The 27,091-nt window shown below is 36.2% G+C and overlaps 1 protein-coding gene across 4 annotated transcripts in view; it reads right to left on the bottom strand.

The window, feature by feature from the left end:
• Positions 1-17,403: 17,403 nt before the first annotated feature.
• Positions 17,404-27,091, bottom strand: part of LOC125656093 (synaptophysin-like) — a 28,567-nt gene continuing 18,879 nt past the window's right edge. For 2 of the 4 annotated variants that reach the window (XM_056144550.1, XM_048886681.2), the window contains 5 exons: positions 26,252-26,376; positions 25,008-25,206; positions 23,348-23,539; positions 21,881-21,938; positions 17,404-19,734 (listed from right to left, as the gene is read on the bottom strand). In XM_056144550.1, coding sequence (XP_056000525.1) covers positions 19,649-19,734; positions 21,881-21,938; positions 23,348-23,539; positions 25,008-25,206; positions 26,252-26,376 — 660 coding nt within the window. In that variant the 3' untranslated portion in view covers positions 17,404-19,648. The remainder of the gene's footprint in view (positions 19,735-21,880; positions 21,939-23,347; positions 23,540-25,007; positions 25,207-26,251; positions 26,377-27,091) is intronic. The other 2 variants (XM_056144551.1, XM_048886682.2) reach the window with 1 other exon arrangement.

The following is a 27,091-nucleotide window of genomic DNA, read 5'->3' on the forward strand; positions in this document are numbered from 1 at the left end:
ACACACCTGTTGCATGTGTTTCGTTCCATGAAAATCCTGAAATTCAAATTTTCGTTTGTTTTTTTTTATAAACGACAAGCATACATTGTATGATATTGGTTATCTATATAGTATCTAATTTCATGTAAGTATTTTTTAAAATAAGACTTTCATAGAATATGCAATCCTAAACTCTACAAACATCGAATATAGGTAATCGAGGGTACGTTAATGTCAACCATAAAAACTTAGCTGGAATAAACAATGTGAAGTTATAATCGAAATAAATAAGTAACTATATATATCTTATTCCGAGTTTACTGTTCGTAAGTTTCATTTGCATGTTAAAGCCATTTAGTTCAGATGTAAAGAAATGCAAATGACCTGAAAGCTACTGCATTCGTATGATTTGTTTGATTAACATTTCGCAAATAACGATCTAGTTTGCCAATACAACCTATCAATATGGTCAAATGATGTCTAAGGTGTTTCTGGCAATTGTTAGGCGGTTCTTGAGACACAATTGTTGAATACTGACTACTCCGTTTATCTCACAGCGGGTTTGACCGGTCAACAAAGGATGCTTACTCCTCCTATGCATCTCATTCCTCTCTGGTGTATCAAGGGGTACGTATTTGCTCAACTCCTAATATTCTTTACTGGATTTATGAGGTTGACCACCGTTGGTTTTCTTCACTTTTAACCTTTATTATATCGATAAATTCACAGTGTTTCACATATATATTCCATGTATCATATATATCAAATACTCCATATTTTGAGGATATTTACAAGACACAGTTAAGAAATTCTTTGCATCGTCATTCTCACTAAGCAGGTTATTTCCGTAATCGCAAATAAACCTCGCATGTAAGTTGTCGCCATCAGAGTACTTCGTTTTCGGTTGCTATTTTCATTAAGAATATTATATATTTTTTATTTCCATTTTTGTCTAAAATCAAAGAAATTAAATGTGTTGGAAGAAAAGATTGTAATAATGATCTAGTTTGCCAATACAACTTATCATTTGGGTCAAAATTAATGCTGCCTGACGTGTTTCATACCGATTGTTAAGCCATTCATGGCACACTGATTTTGACTACGGATTACTCCTTTTAATTGATCAACATATAGGGCTCACAGTTGGTATGACCGGTCAACAGGGGATGCTTAATCCTCCTAGGCACCTGATGCCACCTCTGATATATACAGGGGTCCGTGTTTGCCCAACTCTCTATTTTGTATTCCTTATAGGAGTTAATGAGATCGATCAATGTTCATTATCTTCACCTTTCATCTATACGATAATTTCATTTTTGTTTGAATTCCCAGTCGTTAAAATTTGTATAGATAATAAAGAAAAGAACATTGGAAATGTAAAATATTGAAAATGAAAATACTACTTATAAAATAAGATCAATTCAATGGACGTAACCCTGCGATAGTGAGTTATGAACCGTTTTGAGACTTATCGAAAAAGGCAAATACATCCTTCTGTCGTTGCTATTGTTGTGTTTACCTATTTTTGTATTTACAAAAAAGAATTATTGATCAACAAAGAAAGGACGATTCTATTTATCCGGGGCATTTAATAAAATAGGAAAATAAACATAATCTCTATGGAGCTTTGTCTTTATAGAATCATGCAATCTGTTAAATAGGGCATTCACTGTCGACCAGTCACACCCGCCGTGAACCCAATATCTTGATCAGATAACGGAGCAATCCGTGGTCAAAATCAGTGTATATCAGACATGCTATCTGACGTGTTTCAAAGCAATTCTGAGGTCGTTTTTGAATTAGGGTTCAATGTTTCATATTAGGACGTGATATAATGTTCACTAGTTTTTCATATATTAAAACATATGTGTAAGCAGTAAGCACTCGACCTCAATTTCATAATTTAAAGAGTTATCATAGTTTTTCACCTACATGTACCAAGATCATTAACATCAGTAGTAGTTGGTGTAGCACTTGCAACAATCGTTCTTTAATCTTAATATTTCTAATGATAATTCTGAAAGCAAGAGCAATATTGTATATATATGTAAAAACGGTAGACTATTGCACTGACAGAACCCATCGTGTAAATATTCGAAATAAAGGCTGCATCACCTAAACACGAAGTCAAGACGTAACATTTATCAGCTATATATCCATTTTCTCAGTAGTGACAGAGGAAACATTGATAGCAAACATACTTTACGTCCACGTCATTATATGTAAGCGTTTACTAAATGGGATAGATATACTACAAGTGTACTTCATTTAGTGCAATTGCTATTTGCATACATGGGATGGAACATGTCATTCAGTTAACTGAAAGGTCTGGAAAGATGACTGAATGGCAGTGGTCTACTATTCAGTCACCCTTTAGTACATATTTAACCATTCAGTGACATTGCAGTAACCATTCAGTCACCTTCAGTAACTATTTAGACACCTTTCAGTTACTATTTAGACACCTTTCAGTAACTATTGAGACACCTTTCAGTAACTATTTAGACACCTTTCAGTAACTACCTTTCAGTAAATATTTAGACACCTTTCAGTAACTATTTAGACACCTTCAGTTACTATTTAGACATCTTTCAGTAACTATTTAGACACCTTTCAGTTACTATTTAGACATCTTTCAGTAACTATTTAGACACCTTGAAGTTACTATTTAGACATCTTTCAGTTACTATTTAGACATCTTTCAGTTACTATTTAGACATCTTTCAGTTACTATTTAGACATCTTTCAGTAACTATTTAGACATCTTTCAGTTACTATTTAGACATCTTTCAGTAACTATTTAGACATCTTTCAGTAGCTATTTAGACACCTTTCAGTTAGACATCTTTCAGTAACTATTTAGACATCTTTCAGTAACTATTTAGACATCTTTCAGTAACCATCCAGTCACTTTGTCTGTAACCATTCAGTCACCGAATGGCATAGTTTTATACTGTGGTAATCAAGGTTTAGCACTTAAGTTTAGTTCTGTAAATAGATATTTTTATATTTTTCAAGTAGTTCTCTTGATTCACAGCCAAATTAAATGCGCTTAAATATGAATCCTGATCAAATATGTTAATTTTCCAGTTATGTATGTTCGTTCATGATTAGAACATGTGGTGATCGCATTCGCCAGTGTCACACACGTATATGTTGTACAATGTTGATAACGACCTCTCTTAATAATCGTGTACAGATAAAAGTAGTACCTACTAACTAAGAATATGCATACCATTTCATCTTTCCTGTTTTGTTCATTTTTTAATATCATCATTTTTGCCTTTTCATACAGGCTTGCTTTACTTGTCATTCACTTCGATCTCTGATATAAATTTTTGATATATAGTACATTTGGTTTCATACATATTTCAAAGCTTTGTGATGATGTTGTAGGGTTTTCAGATTCATTCATGTATAAGGATATGCATTTATTGATGAACATCATTTGTTTGAAAAGTCAATGATTTGATTTATATCGAGGAAAACAAGATGAATGTAATTACGGAAATGTTAAAGTTCATTTGGTGAGGAAAAACTTCAACTACTTTTTCGTGCGAAACGTAACAGGTGTGAAAAAAGTATCCATTGAGGTTTATCACTGTACTTGACGTCATTTCTGATTGTTGTGAAGCATCATACACGACACAACTGGATTATCTACGCATACCGCGCTATGTCATTCTATTATGACAGGTACCAACAGTATCAATATCATAAGTAGTCTTCCAGCATCTGCTTCAGTATTTAAACACTCCTATTGATAGGAATAAGCATATAAGTTATGAAATATACACGGTAGACTTAAATTACATTTGATTTCTCTGCGTGACTGCCGTAAGTATATCGATAAAAAGGATGAAACCATGTGAAAACTATTATTGAAATGTCATTCCGTCGACTGTGGATTGAAATTTTACGGAAAGGTCTGGCAAGGTGACTGAATGGCAGAGCTCTGTCATTCAGTCACCTTTCATTAACCATTCAGTCATCTTTCAGTAACCATTCAGTCATCTTGAAATCAGTAACCATTTAATATCCTTTCAGTAACCATTCAGTGATATTTCGATCACTCTTCAGTCGACGGAATGATATAGATTCATCTAGTGATATTTCCTTTTCTTCCTCGTATTGCTCAGACCGTTATATGACTGACATGACGTACCGCCTATATGCACTGTCAATGCATGGACGTGTTAAAAACAGGCAATGAGTGAAAAACGAAGAAATAATGAGCATCCTCTCTCATATCAACTATCTTAATTTGACAGATTGGTAATATACCCCTGAGATGAAGCCATTTCTTTTCGTAACGCTGCTTACAATATCGACAGGTATGTATACATGTGTAAACACTGTATAGACTATGATTTTAACCAAAAACAGCCCAGTAGGGGGAGCTGCTTCATAATTTCCTATTGATCAGCAGGCAATAGTTGCATTTTTGACATCATGCAACATTTGTATTCTGATTGTATAGGCACATTATATCACTAACCGATATAGATGTTTTCTTGCTGGTTATAGTCTCATAGATACATGCATTAGAATATTGATGTATTTCGTAAACCTTACTCTGTCGTTCCGACAGTTTTAACGTGATTTTTTTCTTCTTCTTATTTCTAAGCTTTTGTCGGTGTAGCCATAGCGGGTTTTGGGTGTCCGGGCGATCAGTATGAATGTAACAGACACTGCCAGAGCATTGGGTGTAGAGCTGGGTACTGTGACGCGAGCACCCTGTGGTTAAGGTGCACGTGCACTTGCTCCGGACATGGAAATATACACGTAACGCCATCATCTTTTCGAAAAGTCTAAAACTACGTGGCACTAAAGGAATGGCAATGTATATGTAATATAAAGATGATGAAGTTTCAATTTGTTTTATTTGTAATTCAGTGACGTGTATGCTGGGCTGTGTTTCCATCGATTACATAACTATTCTATGGAAAAGGATAGAAAGACGTTTTTGTAAAACTAGTTTATAATTTACTTCATGATAAGGAGAGAACGGGAAAACACGATCCTGTAAAGATGCATATTTACATCTCGGTCGTTCTTTTACATGCTTTGATAGAAGAAAGTGTAACTCTTTGTAATTATTTATATTTTTAAAGTCTACCTTCCATGCTTTTAATTATGAAGTACACTAAACATGACAATTATTGAATCACAAAATATTGAACATACATCACAAGATTATCGAACATACATCACAAGATATTGAACATGCATCACAAGATATTGAACATACATCACAAGATATTGAACATACATCACAAGATTATCGAATACAGCAACGTTTTACACGCCATATTCGACATGATGTTAAGGATTTGAAATTCAAAAAAGGACTTTAAATGTCATTGAATGGTCATCATGATGTTGATTAAATCATAAACCGGCACTACATTATACAGTCATTTTAGGTACAGATATTTTAACGACAAAGATCTCCCTCTCTCCGTCTCTCTCTCTCTCTCTCTCTCTCGCTCTCTCTCTCTCTCTCTCTCTCTCTCTCTCTCTCTCTCTCTCTCTCTCTCTTAAATAATATGTACGCAATTGCGTACAGTTTGCGTATAGGCAGCTACGCACCTGAGTGTAGTTTGTTGCATCCTAAATCGCCGTCCGGGACAAGATTGCACTATCATTAGGGGCGACGATTTGGGATGTACTATATTACATCCCATATTGTCGCCCGTCCTAAATCGTCGCCCGCCAATACTTTATTGGATAGATTACACAGAGGTTATTTTATTGTACCCCCTCTTATATGTGAGGTACATAGGTTTGTTTGTCTGTCTGTCCGCACTCATATCTCTGGTGTTTGTCGACCTATTGGGCTGACATTTTTTATGTAGACCTATTGGGCTGACATTTTTTATGTATATTACAAGTGACCCTCTGACATGCCTCCCCAAAAATAAAATTCTGGAATCAGAGCTTAAAGCGAGCTGTGTATAATTTTCAGCAACTCCACAGTATCTCTGGTGCTTGTGAACCGATATGTGGGTTACATGTGTTCCTGGCATGTGTTTTCCGTAACATGAAATGTCTTGATCGCGAGCTCAAAGCACCGCCAGCTGTAATCATAACGAACTATTTTCGACTGTCACTTCTTCGTCGGAAACCCACGGTTGATTACGCTTAGTTCCTCTCTCCATCACCCGTGGGTCCATTCATTCCTACTCGCTCGTTCTCGTGAATAAGTAATGAGGCAATTTGATTGGGCGCTCATCGTATACCTGAGCGAATTCGTCCAATCAACAAGACGCGTTCAGCCCAATTTCGGTATACAATTCTTGTGATAGCAAAGTTAAATTGATGCTACCTTTAAAAACAGAAGAGTTCCGTTACTATAACGATTACTTTGATTGGACGATATTTTAAAATATTTATTCATGAAAACGAGCGAGTAGGAAAGAAAGGACCCACGGGTGATGGAGAGAGGAACAAAGCGTAATCGACCTCAGGTTTCCGACGATGCTTTCACTCTGGTGTTTGTGAACCGATTGAGCTGACATTTTGTATTTTGATTATATGGGATTTAGCACATAGGTTTCATTAGATACAAATGGAGAGAGAGAGAGAGAGAGAGAGAGAGAGAGAGAGAGAGAGAGAGCAACGAGTTAAAGAAACCAAAAGAAAATATTGAAAAATAAAGAGGAATGATGGGTGTTTCTCTCGGTTTTCACGGGTGTCTAAACGACGGGAGTGTCCAAGGCGGCTAACAGGCGTAATATTATAATCTGAGGTCGTTAACAGGCGTAATCTAATATAATCTGAGGTCATTAACAGGCGTAATCTAATATAATCTGAGGTCATTAACAGGCGTTATCTAATATAATCTGAGGTCATTAACAGGCGTAATCTAATATAATCTGAGGTCATTAACAGGCGTTATCTAATATAATCTGAGGTCATTAACAGGCGTAATCTAATATAATCTGAGGTCATTAACAGGTGCAATCTAATATAATCTGAGGTCATTAACAGGCGTAATCTAATATAATCTGAGGTCATTAACAGGCGTTATCTAATATAATCTAAGGTCATTAACAGGCGTAATCTAATATAATCTGAGGTCATTACAGCGCAATCTAATATAATCTGAGGTCATTAACAGGCGTAATCTAATATAATCTGAGGTCATTAACAAATCTGCGGTGCACAAGACCTGAAAACCCCATGATCAGCAGAATGACCCTACAACAAAAGGCAAAATGATGTATTGTCGGACAACCCCCCCCCCTCTCTCTCTCTCTCTCTCTCTCTCTCTCTCTTCTCTCTCTCTCTCTCTCTCTCTCTCTCTCTCTCTCTCTCTCTCTCTCTCTCTCTCTCTCTCTCTCTCTCTCTCTCCACCATCAACAACAAATACAACCCTTTCAATAGTAACAACACCACTACCAACCAAAACAACAAGAACAAATACTGTGATCATAATAAATTTTTTTTTTAATTATACAACAGAACGAGTAAAAGACGAAGTAGAAGATTAAAATGTCTTGTTTATAGGGTTCAGAGAACCTTTTGCGCTCATTTCTGAACCACAGAAGAAGAAGAAGAAGAAAGAGGAGGAAAGAAGGAGTTAACAAACTGCCAGTTTGTACAAATGATGTTTCCAAATAGTATCAGCAAGGGGGACGATAATTTGGGATGTGAGGTTCTGCCCAAATCGTCGCCGGCGACGATTTAGGACCGGTGACTATTTGGAGTGTTACATAAGAAACCCAAATCGTCGCCTATCCCAAATCGTCGTCGGCGACTATTTGGGACGGGCGACAATTTGGGGTGTAACATGGTTCATTAAACATGCTCTCGGCATGAGAACCTTTATTCCAAAAATAATGAGGCTTATGATATTCCCCCCAAAAAATATTTTTGTTTAACTGCTTTCAAATAGAATTAAAAACATCAACTGCCAAGTCAACATTTCTATTGTTTAGCAAATTTATAGCTTTCATAATGTCATTCTTTCTATCCGCGTTGAATCCCTATTGGATTTTATTGCTCTGAAACTTAAAGTCAGGTACTGAAAAATGTATTTAGTACAGGACTAATTAAGAAGACATTAACATAATCATTTGTGCAATTAAAGATGCCCCACTACGTCTAATTGACACGGTCCACATAGCAATCAAGGCTCATTCACAATGCCCCATCAAGGTTAGGTCATCATGCCCTATCAAGGCATGCACAAAAAAGTTAGATCTTATCAATGTCACGCCAATTACGAATTGTCACAAGTATTCATGAGAAACGCTTCAAAATTCTGAAAAATCAATGTATGTAGTACTAACATATTACTCTGAAACTGGTTCAGCAACACGCTCTATGCCTGAGACCCATTAATGAAATAATAATGAGGCTAATGAAAGGTTAAGATAACGAACAACGATCAATCTCATAACTTCTGTAAGCAAATCAAAAATAGAGAGCTGGACAGACACATCACATGTGGGATCAGGTGCCTAGGAGGAGTGTCGACCAGTCATACCCGCCTTGAGCCCTATATCTTGATCAGGTAAACGGAGTTATCCGTAGTCAAAATCAGTGTGCCAAAAACGGCCTAAAAATCAAAATGAACTGAGATATTTCAGCTACTCTTTAACAAACTCGAGAAATTCTCCGAAACATGGCTTAACCAGCATAGGCCAAAAAATTACGGACTGCCACTGGCATATGTAGGTACTATAAGGGTACCTCTTGCTTCACACAAAATCAATTGTTTAACGACTCTTACTAATTAACAGGAGGTACTACCAGGAAAGGACTGCGCGTCTTGTCGAGGGTTCTATCATAAGGCTTCTTGGAGTTGCGTCTTGTAGTTCTGAAAATAGCTTGCTTGAGCTTTGAAACATCATCAGTAATTGGCCGTCCTAATATTCCTGAACAAAATCACACTCATGTTTATCGGCAACACGAAAAACAAAATTCTTTTGTTTAATTGCTTTAAAATAGAATTAAAAACATCAACTGCCAAGTCAACATTTCTATATTGTTTGACAAATTTATAGCTTTCGTAATGTCATTCTCTATCCACGTTGAATTCAAATTAATTTTGTTTGTTCTGAAACTTAAAGTCAGGTACCTTTTTCTCAACTGCTTTAGATGACAAGTTAATTTCACCAAAAAATTCCCGTTTCTGTCGTTTCAGGATCCGTTCAAGTCTCAGAAAAAAGGTCTAAAGCGTCTGTAGTGGTAAATTAGTCAGAAGAATCATGCATAGGACCGGGTCGTTCAATTTGTGAATCTGCATGAAATGCACGCTCACCTAATTGACTCGGTCATAGGTGCGGATAGGGATCAAAACGTGTTCGAACTGGCTGATTGCTCGTCAATGACCAATTTACCTTGACCAGAACTTCATATACCTGGACCAAATAATTGATTGATTGATATTTTCCTCCACACTCAACAATTTTTCAGTTATCTGTTGGCGCCCAGTTTTTATTGGTGGAAGAGAGAACCCAAATACAATGTACCTGGGAAGAGACCACTGACCTTCCGTAAGTAAACTTGGAAACTTTCTCACTTACCGGCGCGAGCGGGATTCGAACCCGCGCCGACAGAGGTGAGAGGCTGTGTGATTTTGAGCGCGATGCTCTAACCACTCGGCCACGGAAGCCCTGGACCAAATAACTATCATGCACTTCCGCGTATTAAGATAGTTCCTATACTACAATAAAACTTCTAGAAAATTATGCCTCCTTGGTAAGGCCATTTGTTATTCATATCGATTTGGAGTATAGTTGAATGAAATTATCATAGGCCAGAAATAAAAGATTATGGGGGTGGAGTAGGGGTGGACATGTGTTTATTTCTGTGTCGTCTTTCTGTCCATAACAAGATCATGTTTTATCATTTAAACTCAATGGTTTTTTAAAAATATTTAAATGATGATGAAATGATAAGAAATGAATCGTATAATACTTCTCTTGATGGTGGTATCATAGGGAAAATTGGACGGAAAATTTCATCAATTTGTGTATTAAACGCATTGATGAAAAAGCTTTCCATCCAATTTTCAATATGATACCACCATCAAGAGTTCCAGAGAACAACTTGCAACAGGGGAAGAGTAAATGTCTTTATCAAATGTACAACGATATAAAAATCGATAAAAAAAAATCAAGTTTTTAACATTTTACATGTACATTTATGATTTGAATTATATAAAACATTTGTAATAATTGAGTTGTACAACATTATCTTTTTAATACAAATAAATATTTTTATGAAATATACAACGATGGCACAGAACTACATATAAGTGCACTATTCTTTCATGTTGAAATGGTCAAAATATCAATACTGATATATTTACTAGCTATTTAAAAAACAGATTGACCACAAATACTAGGAGAATTTTTTTTCGTGTAGTGTGTCATCTATGGCCTTCTGACAAAAACTTCATCACAGTGGACTCAGAAAGATAACTCTTATATGAAACACCAACCGTCAGCGTAATCGGTGGACTAAGAAAGATAACTCTTATATGAAACACCAATCCTTACAATCGGTATGAAACGGTAATGGTAATGGTCCGTTACAATGAAACTCTCATGTTTCATTACAGTAATGGTCCGTTACAATGACACACTCATATTACGTTACGCTAATGGTCCGTTACAATGACACACTCATGTTACGTAACAGTAATGGTCCTTTACAATGACACACTCATGTTACGTTAATTAATGGTCCGTTACAATGACACTCATATTACGTTACGCTAATGGCCCATTACGATGATACACTCATATTACGTTACGTTATTGGTCCTTTACAATGACACACTCATGTTACGTTACAGTAATGGTCCATTACAATGACACACTCATGTTACATTACAGTAATGGTCCGTTACAATGACAAACTCATATTACCTTATGCTAATGGTCCGTTACAATGACACACTCATATTACGTTACGCTATTGGTCCGTTACAATGACACACTCATGTTACGTTACAGTAATGGTCCGTTATAATGACACATTCATATTACGTTACGCTAATGGTTCGTTACAATGACACACTCATGTTACATTAAAGTAATGGTCCGTTACAATGATGCACTCATGTTACGTTACAGTAATGGTCCATTACAATGACACACTCATATTACGTTACGCTAATTGTCCGTTACAATGACACACTCATGTTACGTTACGCTAATGGTGCGTTACAATGACAGACTCATATTACGTTACAGTAATGGTCCGTTACAATGATACACTCATATTACAATACGCTAATGGTCCGTTACAAGGAGAAATTCATGTTACGTTACAGTAATGGTCCGTTACAATGACACACTCATATAACGTTACGCTCATGGTCCGTTACAATGACACACTCATGTTACGTTACAGTAATGGTCCGTTACAATGATACATTCTTGTTACGTTAATGTAATGGTCCGCTACAATAACACAATCATGTTACGTTACGGTAATGGTCCGTTACAATGATACAATCATGATACGTTACGGTCTGTTACAATCATACTCATGTTACGTTACAGTAATGGTCTGTTACAATAACACAATATTGTTACGTTACGGTAATGGTCCGTTTCAATAACGCACTCATCTTACGTTAGGGTAATGGTCCGTTACAATAATACACTGATGTTACGTTACGTTAATGGTCCGTTACAATAACATACTAATGCTACGCTACGGTAATCATCCGTTACAATGATACACTCCGGTTACGTTACAGTAATGGCCCATTACATGTAGAATGCCATATTACGTTACGAAATGCTCCGTTACAAAAACACACAAACGTTACGTTACAGTAATGGTCCGTTTCAATAAGACACTCATGTTTTGTTACAGTAATGATCCGTTACAATAACACACTAATGTTACGTTGCAGCAATGGTCTGTTACAATGACACAATCACGTTACGTTACGGTAATGGTCTTTTACAATGACATATTAATGTTACGTTACAGTAATGGTCCGTTACATTTACAATAACATATTCATGTTACGCTATGGTAATGGTCCGTTACAATAAGACACTAATGTTACGTTTTGGTAATGATCCGTTACAATAACACACTCATGTTACGTTACAGTAATGGTCCGTTACAATAATACACTCATGTTACGTTACGGTAATAATCCGTTACATTAAAACACTGCTGTTACATTACGGTAATCGTCCGTTACAATGACACACTCCTGTTACGTTACAGTAATGGCCCGTTACATGTACAATGACATGTTACGTTTCAATAATGATATGTTACAAAAACACGCAAATGTTATGTTACGGTAATGGTCCGTTTCAATAAGATACTCTTCTTTCGTTACAGTAATGGTCCGTTACAATAACACACTAATGTTACGTTACAGCAATGGTCCGTTACAATGACACAATCATGTTATGTTACGGTAATGGTCCTTTACAATGACACATTAATGTTACGTTACAGTAATGGTCTGTTACATGTACAATGACATATTCATGTTACGTTACAGTAATGGTCCGTTACAATAAGACACTAATGTTACGTTTTGGTAATGCTCTGTTACAATGACACAATCATGTTACGTTACGGTAATGGTCCGTTACAATGACACAATCATGCTACGTTACGGTAATGGTCCGTTACAATAACACAATCATGTTACATTACGATAATGATCCGTTACAATAACACACTAATGTTACGTTACGGTAATGATCCGTTACAATAACACACTAATGTTACGTTACGGTAATAATCAGTTACAATGACACACTAATATTACGTTACGGTAACGGTCTGTTACAATGACACAACCATGTTACTTTACGGTAATGGTCCGTTACAATGATCCACTCATGTTACGTTACGGTAATGGTCCGTAAAAATAACACACTAATGTTACATTACAGTAATGGTCCGTTACATGTACAATGACACACTCATGTTACGTTACGGTAATGGTCTGTTACAATGACACAATCATGTTACGTTACAGTAATGGTCCGTTACATGTACAATGACACACTAATGTTACGTTACGGTAATGGGCCGTTACAATGACACACTCGGTTGCTGCAGCCCTGTCGCTCTAGTAGGGAAGGATAGGAACTAACCAGAGACCCTTATGAAAATCTTTATTTTTCTGTGCATGGTTACGGTCTTACGGGTATATCGCTGTATTTTGCATGGCCACCTCTTTTTTCGGTATCAAAAAATTCTTCAACATATTTCTACACTACACTTGTGCCCAAACATACATGTATATACCTTTCAAGCATTCATTATTTAGCCCCAAGCGAACAGAAAACTTACAGCTGCAAATGTTTTTGTTTGTTAACATATATAGCCATGTTAGGTTGCAAGTTCATTTCCATACCCATTCTACTGTTAAAACAAATATATAGTGAACTACATGTAATATCCCAATACATAACTTTGTCAAATATTTTTTATGCATTAATCCCAGTTCAGTTAGATAAGAATTGTTTGAATATTAAATGAATTAATTAAGGGTTTTCACTCGTCTAGTCCCCATCCCGCCATTCGTGTTTTTGTTTTACACTTCACAATAGAAAACAAAGTGGTTTCGACAGGACCAGTCTAGGCTTCGATAACAAAACAAGATTACTTTTCAATACTAAAGAGCTTATTTAGAGGAAATAAGGGGTGAATCTGTAGCTCTCTGGTTTGTCGCAATTTTCCCTATAGAGCTACCGCTCTGCAGCTACACCTCGGCCAAATTGGCTAGATTTCTTCTAAAAAGTTATAGCCCAATCTCCTTTCATCGTGTTTTGTACATGTAAATGTTTGCGTTCATATCAGGAATACAAAAAAGAAGAAAAAACTGGCTCAACTCATATACTACATATATCATAGCTTCTAACAATTTTTTTTACCAGAACAATATCCATATTTCCAAAGGAAAACACACACACACACACAAAACAAAAAACCAATAAATAAAGATAAAATAAACAAGAGGCCCATGGGCCACATCGCTCACCTGAGTCACCTCGGTCCATATCAGAAGATTTTCCATATCTATTTGCATGTAAAACCGTAGTCCCTATTATGGCCCCAAACCTTCCCCTGAAGGCCATGGTTTTTGCAAACTTGAATCTACACTATGTCAGAAAGCTTTCATGTAAATGTGAACTTCTTTCGCCCAATGGTTCTTGAGAAGAAGATTTTTAAAGATTTTCCCTATATATTTGTATGTAAAACTTTGATCCCCTATTGTGGCCCCATCCTACCCCGGGGGGGGGGGGGGGGGGGGGCATGATTTTAACAAACCTGAATCTGCACTATATCAGAAAGCTTTCATATAAATCTCAGCTTTTCTGGCTTAGTGGTTCTGGGAAGAAGATTTTTAAAGATTTTTCCTATATATTTGTATGTAAAACTTTGACCCCCTATTGTGGCCCCATCCGACCCCCGGGGGCCATGATCTTAACAATTTATAATCTGCACTATATCAGGAAGCTTTCATATAAACCTCAGCTTTTCTGGCTCAGTGGTTCTTGAGAAGAAGATTTTAAAAGATTTTTCCTATAAATTTGTATGTAAAACTTTGAGGCCCCCTTGAGGCCCCATCCAATCCCCGGGGTCCATGATTTTAAGAAACTTGAATCTGCACTATATATAAAAAAACAAAAAAAAAACAAAACAAACAAAAAAAACCCAAAAAACTTTGACCTTTTGACCCCCTATTGTGGCCCCATCCGATCCCCGGGGGCCATGATTTTAACAATTTAGAATCTGTACTATATCAGGAAGCTTTCATATAAATCTCAGCTTTTCTGGCTTAGTGGTTCTTGGGAAAAAGATTTTTCCTATATATTTGTATGTAAAACTTTGATCCCCTATTGTGGCCCCATCCGACCCCCGGGGGCCATGACCTTAACAATTTATAATCTGCACTATATCAGGAAGCTTTCATATAAACCTCAGCTTTTCTGGCTCAGTGGTTCTTGAGAAGAAGATTTTAAAAGATTTTTCCTATAAATTTGTATGTAAAACTTTGATGCCCCCCTTGAGGCCCCATCCAATCCCCGGGGTCCATGATTTTAAGAAACTTGAATCTGCACTATATCAACAACAACAACAAAATAAAAAACGAAAAAAAAAAAAAAAAAAATCTTTGACCCCCTATTGTGGCCCCATCCGACCCCCGGGGGCCATGATTTTAACAATTTAGAATCTGCATTATATAAGGAAGCTTTCATATAAATTTCATCTTTTCTGGCCCAGTGGTTCTTGAGAAGATTTTTTAATGACCCTACCCTATTTTTACCTTTTCTTGATTATCTCCCCTTGGAAGGTGGCCTGGCCCTTTATTTTAACAATTTAGAATTCCCTTTACCTAAGGATGTTTTGTGCCAACTTTGGTTGAAATTGGCCCAGTGGTTGTTGAGAAGAAGTTGAAAATGTGAAAAGTTTACAGACGGACGGACAGACGGACGGACGGACGGACGCCGGAATACGGGTGATCAGAAAAGCTCACTTGAGCTTTCAGCTCAGGTGAGCTAAAAAGTGTAGATGTCTTTTTCCAGGAGGATTGATTAATTAAATATTGTGTAATATCCCTCTAGAGAATTTTTCAATCAGGTAAAAGGCTGCAAAATTTAGGCCTATGCTAGACACTTACGGCCTTTGAGCAGGGAGGGATCTTTATCGTACCTCACTTTCTGTGACACGGGATCTCGGTTTTTGCAGTCTCATCCGAAGGACCGCCCCATTTAGTCATCTCTTATGACAAGCAAGGGGTACTGAGGACCTATTCTAACCCGGATCCCCACGGGACTCGAGGGGTACTGAGGACCTATTCTAACCCGGATCCCCACGGGACTCAAGGGGTACTGAGGACCTATTCTAACCCGGATCCCCACGGGACTCAAGGGGTACTGAGGACCTATTCTAACCCGGATCCCCACAGAACAAGGGGAAATAACACATCGTCATAATGGCCGACTTCCTTTTAAAACGTGAATGCCGATATAAATATCACTATCATACATGTATATTCCTTTTGAATTTAATTGTCTCGCGGGTAGCTCAATAAGTTCACGTCGCCTGCTGATCTGTGGATCGCAGGTTCGAGTCTAGCAACGGTTTGAATTTCTTCAGATTGCTTTGTACTAAAACCGCATTTTTTTTTTTTTTAAAATGAATAAAGTAAATTGGAAACTTTTCCAATTTTATATCATTGTACATATCTTCCACTTTCCATCCACATCAGATTTCTCAGGTGTGTTATTTATCCTTAAAAGACACAAATACTTGATTACCCCCTTCACATATCGCTGGAGAACATGCCCAACTTATTTTGTTATTTGAAGGAACAATGAAGATACATTTTTAATTGAATAAAAGTAAAATTACTTTCAATTTTCCTTTTTACCTTAAAGAAACACGCATGTAACTTCACCTACAAAAACTAAGTCCGTTATGCCATCTAATCTGATGTAAACCGGAGGTACCGATTTAGGAAACGGTCATTTTGAATATGTCAAGATATGTCCATTACAGAAGGGTCTCACAGTCTGTTACCCTGTCTTCATTTATGTAGCCATGAACACCAAAAACCTACTTTGAATAAAAGTACATTTGGGGAACAAATCTAATACATGCATTTACTGTACACATATAGGGCTAACGGCTGGTGTTACCGGTCGACAGGGGATACTTACTCCTCCTAGGCACCTGATCCCACCTCTGGTATATCCAGGGGTCTGTGTTTGCCCAACTCTCTATTTTGTATTCCTTAATGGGGCATTGACACAATTTGAGCTGAAAACTTTCAAAATTTATTTTTCCATTTTTAATGCTTTATAATTAAGGTATTTCTAATGGGTCAGCAAACATTTGAATGTCAGTTGTCATGGTACATGGGAGATACAGAGCTCATAATTCTTTGTTATGTATAAACAAGGCTCTGCAATGATTTTGTTTATATAGATTAAATATACTAGTAAAAATTTCGTTTAAAGCAGAATTTTTCAATTTACAAGTTAATTCTGAACACAATTAAATAGTTTCTAGTGTTTGGCACATCTCATTTTGTTTTAAATTTGATATTTTCTATCAAGCAACAAATATGTAAACAAAAACGTTGCACAAGCCTTGTTTACATAACAAAGAATCGTGAGTGCTGTATCTCACTTGTAACTCAACAACTGATCTTCAAATTTTGGTTGCCCATTAGTAATACTTAGTGAAGCATTGTAAACAATAAAGATGGAAATAAAATTTGAAAATTTTCAGCTCATATTGTGTCAATGCCCCTCTAAGGGAGTTATGAGATTGATCACTGTTCATTATTTTGCCTTTCACACAAATCATTAGACGGAATTCAACAAAGCACTACCTTTTGGGTTAAATCTTATTTTTGCACTATATACATGTAAAAACGGATAGAAAAAAAGAGAATTTCTTGAGTGATCTACCTAAGATTTTATTAGCCATATCCACTTTAATAAAGCTGTACAAATAAATAAAGAGTTAAAGTAACAAAATACCAGCTACAATTCGTTCTGAAATACACAAGTACATCAATGAACTGATGCAATCCATTTACATCAGTCAGTGAGATAGGACTCCATGATTTGTTCAAATAGCTGCATTTCTGAGTCAAAAATAAAAAAAAAATTGATGAAACTAAGTATTTGTTTTCCCTGTTTCACAAACAGTCTTTTCTCTCTAAGCGAAAAACCTATGGACAGAAGTTTCCTTTTAGAAATACAAATATATATTGACTACCTAATCACACAAAACTAACAAAGTCACTGATGGAATGTCTTGATTTACAGGTATCAATGTGTAGTTTTTATCAAATCAAATCAATGTATCACATATAAACTGAAACATTCACAAACATGGCATCAAATCATGTGAAATTCAACTGGAAACTGAATATAAACATCAGAAAAAAGGGAGATTACCCAAGATAGCTTTAGTTGTTCATTAGTCCACGAGAAGAGGGAGAACCCACTCACATGTCCCTAAATTTCATGACAATGTGTTGTACAATTATCTTTATGCCATTTGTAACTTTTTGATTTCTTCCATAGAAGATTTATATATTAAAGAGAAACAATGAAACAGCATCAACAAGTTATAGGAACATAATTTAAATCCTAAATCATACAAAACTGATAAAATAATGGTATAAATGTAAATATACATCATAACAACTTTAATGTAATTATTTACATGAAGTGAATATATACCTAGCAGCTGCATACATCAAAGAAAACAAAAAAATCAAACACTTGTTTCACGCATAGTAAATGGATACATACATATAGTACGATATGGAGAGTGTCACACACAGTCAGATCTCTACACAGATCTTACATTTAATGCAAAACATTGGTGTCAACTCCACCCTTGTTCAAACATCATTTTAAAAGAGTTAAACATAAGCCTTCTCCAAAAAAAACCTTCTTAAAAAAAAAAGATGTCACATAAATTTACTGGTTAGTACCCTCAACTATAGGCTTTGTGTTTAAAACATTCATGGCACTTTTATTTATTAAGCAGTCCAACCAAACAAAATATGGCTGACAAGTCACTCTTGTAATGTTCTTAATAAAGCTCCAGTGATAATTGTGCTCTTGATTTTCAGTCTTCCTCTGTTTACATATCCTGGATTTCACTTCTTAGGATTTCATAATTAATGGATACCTATGTAGTCTTTCGTACAGATTACTGTAAATGTCTTATATTTGGCAAGTTCGATATTAAGCGGAAATTAAGTTTTTCGTTTGTTTACCTTGGACTTCATGTAATGTTCTTGCAACTACATGTAAACAAAAGTTAATCAGTAACAATAGACATTTTAGGATCTACGTGATTTAGCACAAAGTCTCCACTGCCAAAGGTGCTTAAAAGAGTACTCTACCAAATATAATAATTACACAGTAGTTTCCCTTATATCATTATTATTATTATTATCATAATATAATCATTTCACAGTAATTTCCCTTGGCTCACGATTACATGTTTGATTTTGGCATATACGTGTACCAGTTTTCAGTTTTTATAACTCTGAAAAGCAAATTTGACTAACTAGCGATTGCAAACTGTCTTGCTCATGGTGTTTGTTTGCCCTTTAACAGAGAATAAATAAATGGCTGTTTCATCACTGACAAGCTAGTCTCCTATGACAGAATTCATCATCCCAGCTTTGCAGTAATTTTGCAGAGCAATAAGTTGATGTTAAAAATTATATGAAGTTTTACTTTTTATACTAATAATAAAAATTACAAAGTACTATTATATAGTCTATAAAAAATGTTATGAAAATGTTGCCCCCCCCCCCCCCCTCCACCTATAAATTAATAAACAATTGTAGCTGATGTTGGTAAAATATGCAGTGAGATTTTATAATTAAATTCCCTCATACCTCAAAATGTATTTCAGACTTCCAATATCAAAATGGTTTACCAAACACTCACTGAAATATAACTACCCTATTCCACAATGTTTCGTAAAGTTACACACACAAACAAAATAAAAAAAAAAAAAAAAACTTTTTAGCACTCCAATTACATCCTAACAAAGGAAAAAAACCACCTAGTATACAATTTTGCACTTTCTTGATTCATGTCTGTGGTTACATTATCTACTAGTCTATATTCTCTGAGAGTCTTGTTGGGGGGAACCAAGTTCCGGGCTTTGGTCAGATCTGCCTTTGAACCATGGAGTTTCCTTGAACAGGAACCAAAGGTTGCCACCCCAAACAACCATGTTCAGGAACCCAAATATCTACAATCAAATCCAAAACATAAAACACATTAAAAGCCACCTCATGCAATGTACATAAATCTGAATAATATCAAATAAATCTTTGTGAATTTGTATATATAGATATATATATATATATATATATATATATATATATACACACAGACACACACACACACACACTGGTGCACAATATTTGATCTCTAGCAATCATTGTGTTACCTGTGTCTCCATTTTTATACTTTGTACATTTGGCAGAAAACCCACTTCTGATAAATATGCACATACATGCAGTTTCTTTACTCCACATACAGGAATAAAGAGGACATTTTTTAAAGAGGCTAATGCTCTGTCAACATATGATAAATACAGGCCTATGGTAGGACCAGAAGTTACTCCTTAACCACAGGGCTGGAATTTCACAATTTTGGGACAGGGCCAATTGCTTATTATAATAATTAATGTAAAAAGTTTTTATGCTGAATGTTCAGAAATGATGAACTTTTCCCCAACCTAAGGTTCCACAGAATTGAACCCGGGGTCCCAGCTCTAACCACCGAGCTACCCAGGCCGATATCCACGGTCCATATAGCCCTAACTACTACATTTTCTTCCCTCCTTTAATTTTCTTCACCTCAAAGACAGACAACCCAGATTCCTTTATCCCTGATAGGGCTTTCAACTGAGATCCAGGGTGATCAACGGCAAAAACTGTAAATAATATAGGAAAGGAGGAAATTTATGGCTGGACCAGGAATCGAACCTAGGACCCCTGCATTACTAGTCAGGTGCTCTAACCATTGAGCGATCTGCCACCGGCCATTGAACCAGCCTGACCGCGATATTCCTCCCTCCTTAAAGGTCTTCAAACTTTGAGAATATCAACCCAGGATCTTAATCCTTTGGCAGGCATTTCACCTGTCAGTTCCAGGGGCTGTCTACCACACCAAATGTAACTGACCAGACTGGGATTAGGTACTGGGCCCCCTGAACCTCTAATCAGGTGCTCTAACCACCTGGCTACCCAGGCCAATGTCCATGGCCCTAATTAGTACTACACTAACCTATACATGTATTACCGTCTCAGGAATATAAAGCAAGTCAAAATTAAAGATTAAGGATCAGTATTTTTGATGCAAGGGTGGGTGTGACAAAACTTAAACGGTAAACCCACTCTATAGTGTTCTCTGGAGATTCTTGGTAAAATGTTTCTATATATTCCTATGTAAAACTTTTATAGAAACTTTGAGTTAACTTTTAAGAACATCTCCATTAATTAAGGACACTCTTATAAAAGTTATGTTCCTTTTTTATTCAGTGTTCTATATCAAAAGGTTCCTGCACTATGTCAGGAAGCTTTCATGTAAATTTGTACTTTCCTAGCCCAGTGGTTCTTGAGAAGAAATTTTTTTAATGACCCCACCCTATTTTTGTGATTATCTATCTCCCTTTTGAAGAGCATGGCTCTTCATTTGAACAAACTTGAATCCCCTTTATCTATCAGAGCTTGAAGCTAACTTTTTATGTCACCAGTCCAGCCGGACTGATAGGGTATAATTTCAATCAGTCTGCAGAAAAATTTACCAGTCCACCAGAGTTTTCCAAAAATAATTAAACATATTTCATTAAAGGAAGTGAACATGAAAATGTGACAAAGGGTTTAAATTTGTCATTTTGATGTATATAAAGAATTCTGAAAATCATTAAGATGTAGCTTTCTTTAGTAGGGAGATATTTCATAAAGATTTACTAATCTTTTCAATCCTTGGGAGCTGCCATATTGAAAAAATTATTACCTCCCTGCTGGGTTATCTCTTAGCATCCACTAGAGGGCAGCACTGATGCTGATGTCAGTTGGACACATTGTGTATTTTTGGAACATTGTAAGCATCAACGTTAAAATGTCATCAGCAGAAAGTGAATTAAATATGGGATATAAGTTTGAACCTGATGTTACAGAGGAAGAAATTGTTTCTCAGAATAATTCTTCTTTACCAGCAATTTATTTTAATGAGAGAGGAATTATACACATTCAAGGGGTGTCTTTGTTGTCATGAGTTTGAACATTTTTGTGTCAGATTACATGGATATACACATAAAGTACGGTTCTCTACACCCATATTTTGACATGGTGTGTCTAAGTCCTGTTATAATTAATACAGCTTACATTTATCCATGGATTTATGTATCCAGAGAGGAAGGGTCTCAGAGGACTTGGATAACAACTTGTTAAACATGTAAGAAAAACACGAAAATGAAAAATACTTTCTGTAATCACATGTATTAAAATCTAAACATAACATGGCATTTGTGTGTAAATATTTCCAATTACACACACAGATAGAATACAGAAACAATTCTGTTGCAGGCATGCTATCAAGATTTATGGCCTAGCTACAGACAGTTTATCAACTAGGTCAGATGTTGTCAGCCTCTTGGGGGGGAAATCAGAGTAGTTTTACCCTCATTTGTTGTGACATAAATTATGGGAGCATTTCCTAAAAGTTCTGCAATTATAAAGGATTTCTTGAAACCTCAGATTTTGATACAGATTCTGAATAAGTAATTTTTATTAGTGTAAATAAATAATTTAACTGTAAATTGCATCTCCGAAATTTTTCTGTGGTCCATGTACATCAATTATTATAAAATATATAAATTATATGCGTATATTGCAGTACTTTTATGACACAGTCACCTTAATTATCTCCAAATATTTTAAAACCTAATAAAATTAATTTATTTGGAATCTTGAAATATAACAGTACTAGTGTTTCTGACGGAGTAAGTTCAGAAGTTGGAGGAACTGGAGATATTTTGTGGGAGTGTTTCCTCTTTTTCTTAATGCATTGTAATTAAATTTGATTTCAATTCTTTTTGCTCCAAAACCTTATCCATCAATTCTAATATGAATCCAATAAATTTCTGCTGTATAATAGTGACCCAGTCAACAACAGCAATGTGTCTCATCTATGTCAGAGCACAGATGTATACTGGGAAATAATGGATGACCTCCATAAACCTTTAACTTAGAGTGTTTAATTGATGAAATCTCGTAATAGAAACAAGCAAATTAGATTCGATCAGGCCACACTATTTAGTTTCAGGAGGTCTTTTAAGTTTATTATGCAACAAATATTTTTTTCATGTTCACTTCCTTTAATGTTATTAAAATGAAAATTTAACTCAATATGCCTCAGACAATATTGTAACACTTAATTATATGAGATTTATATTTACGCTACAGAAGCATGCCAAATGCGTGAACAAGATTTCATAAGTACATTTTCCAAATTGACGCTTTAGAAAATTAACCAGTCCCATCGGACTGGCTAAAACAAATGTCAGTCAGTCCGCCATACTTTTAACCAGTCACAGACTGACGGGCATATGTTAATTTCGAGCCCTGCCCATGGATGATTTGTACTAAGTTTGATGAAATTGGTCCAGTGGTTCTGATGAAGATGAAAATGTGAAAAGTTTATGACAACAGTCGACAGACAACAGAAAGTTTTGATCAGAAAAGCTCACTTGAGACTTCCGCTCAGGTGAGCTGAAAAGGTCAACACCGTCTGACCTTGTTGACATCACTACCACATTTCATGAAAATTTGACCTACGAAAGTCACACTTACCACAGAGGCATTAAGGCTTCCAAATTTAGGGAAGTCCACCTGCACACAGTTTACGGTCTTACATTCTGGAATTCTACCAAACAATCCACATTCTTTGAAGTCTGTGAAGTACTTAAGATCCACAAGGCCCTGGGCCCAGGCCGCCGAAGAAATCAACCAAAGAAGAGTGATCACTGCTGAGATGACGAAGTCCTAAAACACAAAATACGAGTAGAAAACAGGTAGTGACTGAAACAGCACAAGATGATGAAGTCCTGAAATACAGAAAACAGGTAGTGACTGAAACAGTGCGAGATGATGAAGTCCTGAAACACAAAATATGAGTAGAAAACTGGTAGTGACTGAAACAGCACGAGATGACGAAGTCCTAAAACACAAAATACGAGTAGAAAACTGGTAGTGACTGAAACAGCACGAGATGACGAAGTCCTGAACCACAGAAAACAGGTAGTGTCTGAAACAGCACGAGATGACGAAGTCCTAAAACACAAAATACGAGTATAAAACAGGTCGTGACTGAAACAGCACAAGATAATGAAGTCCTGAAACACAGAAAACAGGTAGTGACTGAAACAGCACGAGATGATGAAGTCCTGAAACACAAAATACGAGTATAAAACAGGTCGTGACTGAAACAGCACAAGATAATGAAGTCCTGAAAGACAGAAAACAGGTAGTGACTGAAACAGCACGTGATGATGAAGTCCTGAAACACAAAATACGAGTATAAAACAGGTCGTGACTGAAACAGCACGAGATGACGAAGTCCTGAAACACAGAAAACAGGTAGTGACTGAAACAGCATGAGATGATGAAGTCCTGAAACACGAAATACGAGTAGAAAACAGGTAGTGACTGAAACAGTGCGAGATGACGAAGTCCTGAAACACAGAAAACAGGTCGTGACTGAAACAGCACGAGATGACGAAGTCCTGAAACACAGAAAACAGGTAGTGACTGAAACAGTGCGAGATGATGAAGTCCTGAAACACAAAATACGAGTAGAAAACAGGTAGTGATTGAAACAGCATGAGATGACGAAGTCCTGAAACACAAAATACGAGTAGAAAACAGGTAGTGACTGAAACAGCCTGAGATGACGAAGTCACCACATTCACTGAAACTCACCACATTCACTCAAACTCATCACATTCATTCAAACTCACCACATTCATTCAAACTCACCACATTCATTCAAACTCACCACATTCACCCATACTCACCACATTCACCCATACTCACCACATTCATTCAAACTCACCACATTCATTCAAACTCACCACATTCATTCGAACTCATTACATTCACTCAAACTCACCACATTCACTCAAACTCATCACATTCACCCATACTCACCACATTCACTGAAACTCACCACATTCATTCAAACTCACCACATTCACTCAAACTCATCACATTCACTCAAACTCATCACATTCACCCATACTCACCACATTCACTGAAACTCACCACATTCACTGAAACTCACCACATTCATTCAAACTCACCACATTCATTCAAACTCACCACATTCACTGAAACTCACCACATTCACTGAAACTCATCACATTCATTCAAACTCACCAAATTCACTGAAACTCATCACATTCACTCATACTCACCACATTCATGGAAATTCACCACATTCATTCAAACTTACCACAATAGCCCATAAGTTGCTCCTACGGTACAATTCCTCAAAAAACAGGTACACAATTAGGGCAGCCATACAGTAGAGAAACACCATCACTCCAAAGAAGACGTAGAACTCCGCTGAGGATTTGGATCCCTTAAGCAAATATATAGTTGTTGGAGAACTTCTGTTGCAGAAAGGTGCTGTGAAAAATGCATTCTCAATGCTGAAACCAAAAAGAAAACAAGATATGTTTGTGAAACATTGATGCCACCTATGGGTGCAAACTAATCCTGGAATCCAAAGAAAGGTCTTTTCCTGAGGAATACACAGGTGATTTATGAAGCCCTATCTGATATCACCATCCATTCAAAAGTTATGGCTAAGGTTAAAGTTTTAGCAGACAAACACAGACAGACCCACGAACCTCAGTTTACGAAGGCATGAAAAGGAGATCCGTGGGCAACAACACAAACACACGTCACTCTACTCATATAGAGGTCCTACTGAAACAGTGTACAGTTCTTAAATGGGTATAAGGCTCACTGTCATTTTTTAGCCCTGAGGTGAGAACTGTCTGCCGATGGCTTTAGCTGAGGTCAATAGTTCTTACCTCAGGGCAAAAAAAAAAAACGATTATTGCCCATAAATACATTTAATAACTGTTTCATTACATCAAATACAATCCTGATTTAATTACATTGATATCGTCAGTGCTGGAAGACAACAATCCCTCTGAAAACTTCACCATAGTGGCCCCCTCCTGGCATTGGGACTTACGGTTGAAAAATTTTAAATCATAAAATGTTTATAGTCTTCTCTTTTCTGGATCAGTTGGTTTTTGAGTAGAAGTTTTTTTTATAACTTCATCCTATTTTCACTATTTCTTACATTTACCTCTCCTTGAAAAGGGTGTCATCTTTCATTCAAACAAATCTGAATTTCCTTCACCTAATGATGCTTGGTATATTGTAGCTTAAAGATTTAAAATCTAAATTGGCCCTGTGGTTTTGAAGAAGATCGAAGTAAAAAATCACAAAATGTGAAGTCAATGACAATGGTTGATGGGACAAATTTTGATCAGAAAAGTTTGCTTGAGCCTAATATTAATATTTAATGTTTGGTTACAACAATTTGATATTTTATAATAAGTTAAAGCATCAAATTACCCTCATGTCACTTCATATCACTAAATGCATCAGAAATCAGTCCTGTAAATATTCACACTGCACAATATGTCTCTGGTAACAGTTCTTATAATTAATACTCACTCAAACGGGTAACCAATGGCAACTTTCTCGAGGACAGCGGTTTGATTTGGAGGACATGCTGTGGCTGTCACCTGAAGATATGTGCTTACACTTGTGGTTGTGGCAAATGCAAATATGGCCAGAATCTACAATAAATTAGAATCTGGTCAGTGAAGACAAAAATTCTGTATGTCTGTGGCAGCTACACCAGCCCAACCATTTTTCGCTCACATTTAACCTACCAAAGCATCACAAGATACTACATATCTATAGTCCACACAGTTCAATACATTTGAATTTTTCTCCATTACTATATACATGTGGACCATTGGACTTTGGTGAAAGATAACCAAAAAATCTTATCATTTTGATGAATAAAGAATACGAAATTTAAATGTGTATTAAGTCATGATCAAATTCTTTGAAAACTCCAGCAAATCTATTTTTGGGAAAGGGAAGTACACTGAATTCATTGACAAGTGGCAATCAATATTCTACTTCAATGCACACATTGTGTGTATGACATCCTTAATCGCATCCTAATATCCGGTGAATTTAGAAATGCATTTAATAAACAGCAAAATTAGAATTTTAAAACAATTTAGAAAAAAAGGATGAGAGCATGAATACCACTTTTTATGCAGCGTTATAAATGTGTGTCAGAATTAGGACCGATAACATTGCTGTCTACTAAGTAAATACCACATTATTATATAAGAAAACGGCATGATAAATCCGACAACTACAAGTTACTTAGCTGCTGGGTTTTAGAATAATGCAGAAGACCCTGAAAATGAATGTTATCATAATCTATGGCTTAATATTCTTATAAATTAACTTATAAATAATTCATCAACTTTG

The sequence above is a fragment of the Ostrea edulis genome, chromosome 7, assembly GCF_947568905.1.
Source record: "Ostrea edulis chromosome 7, xbOstEdul1.1, whole genome shotgun sequence".
Classification (NCBI taxonomy): domain Eukaryota; kingdom Metazoa; phylum Mollusca; class Bivalvia; order Ostreida; family Ostreidae; genus Ostrea; species Ostrea edulis.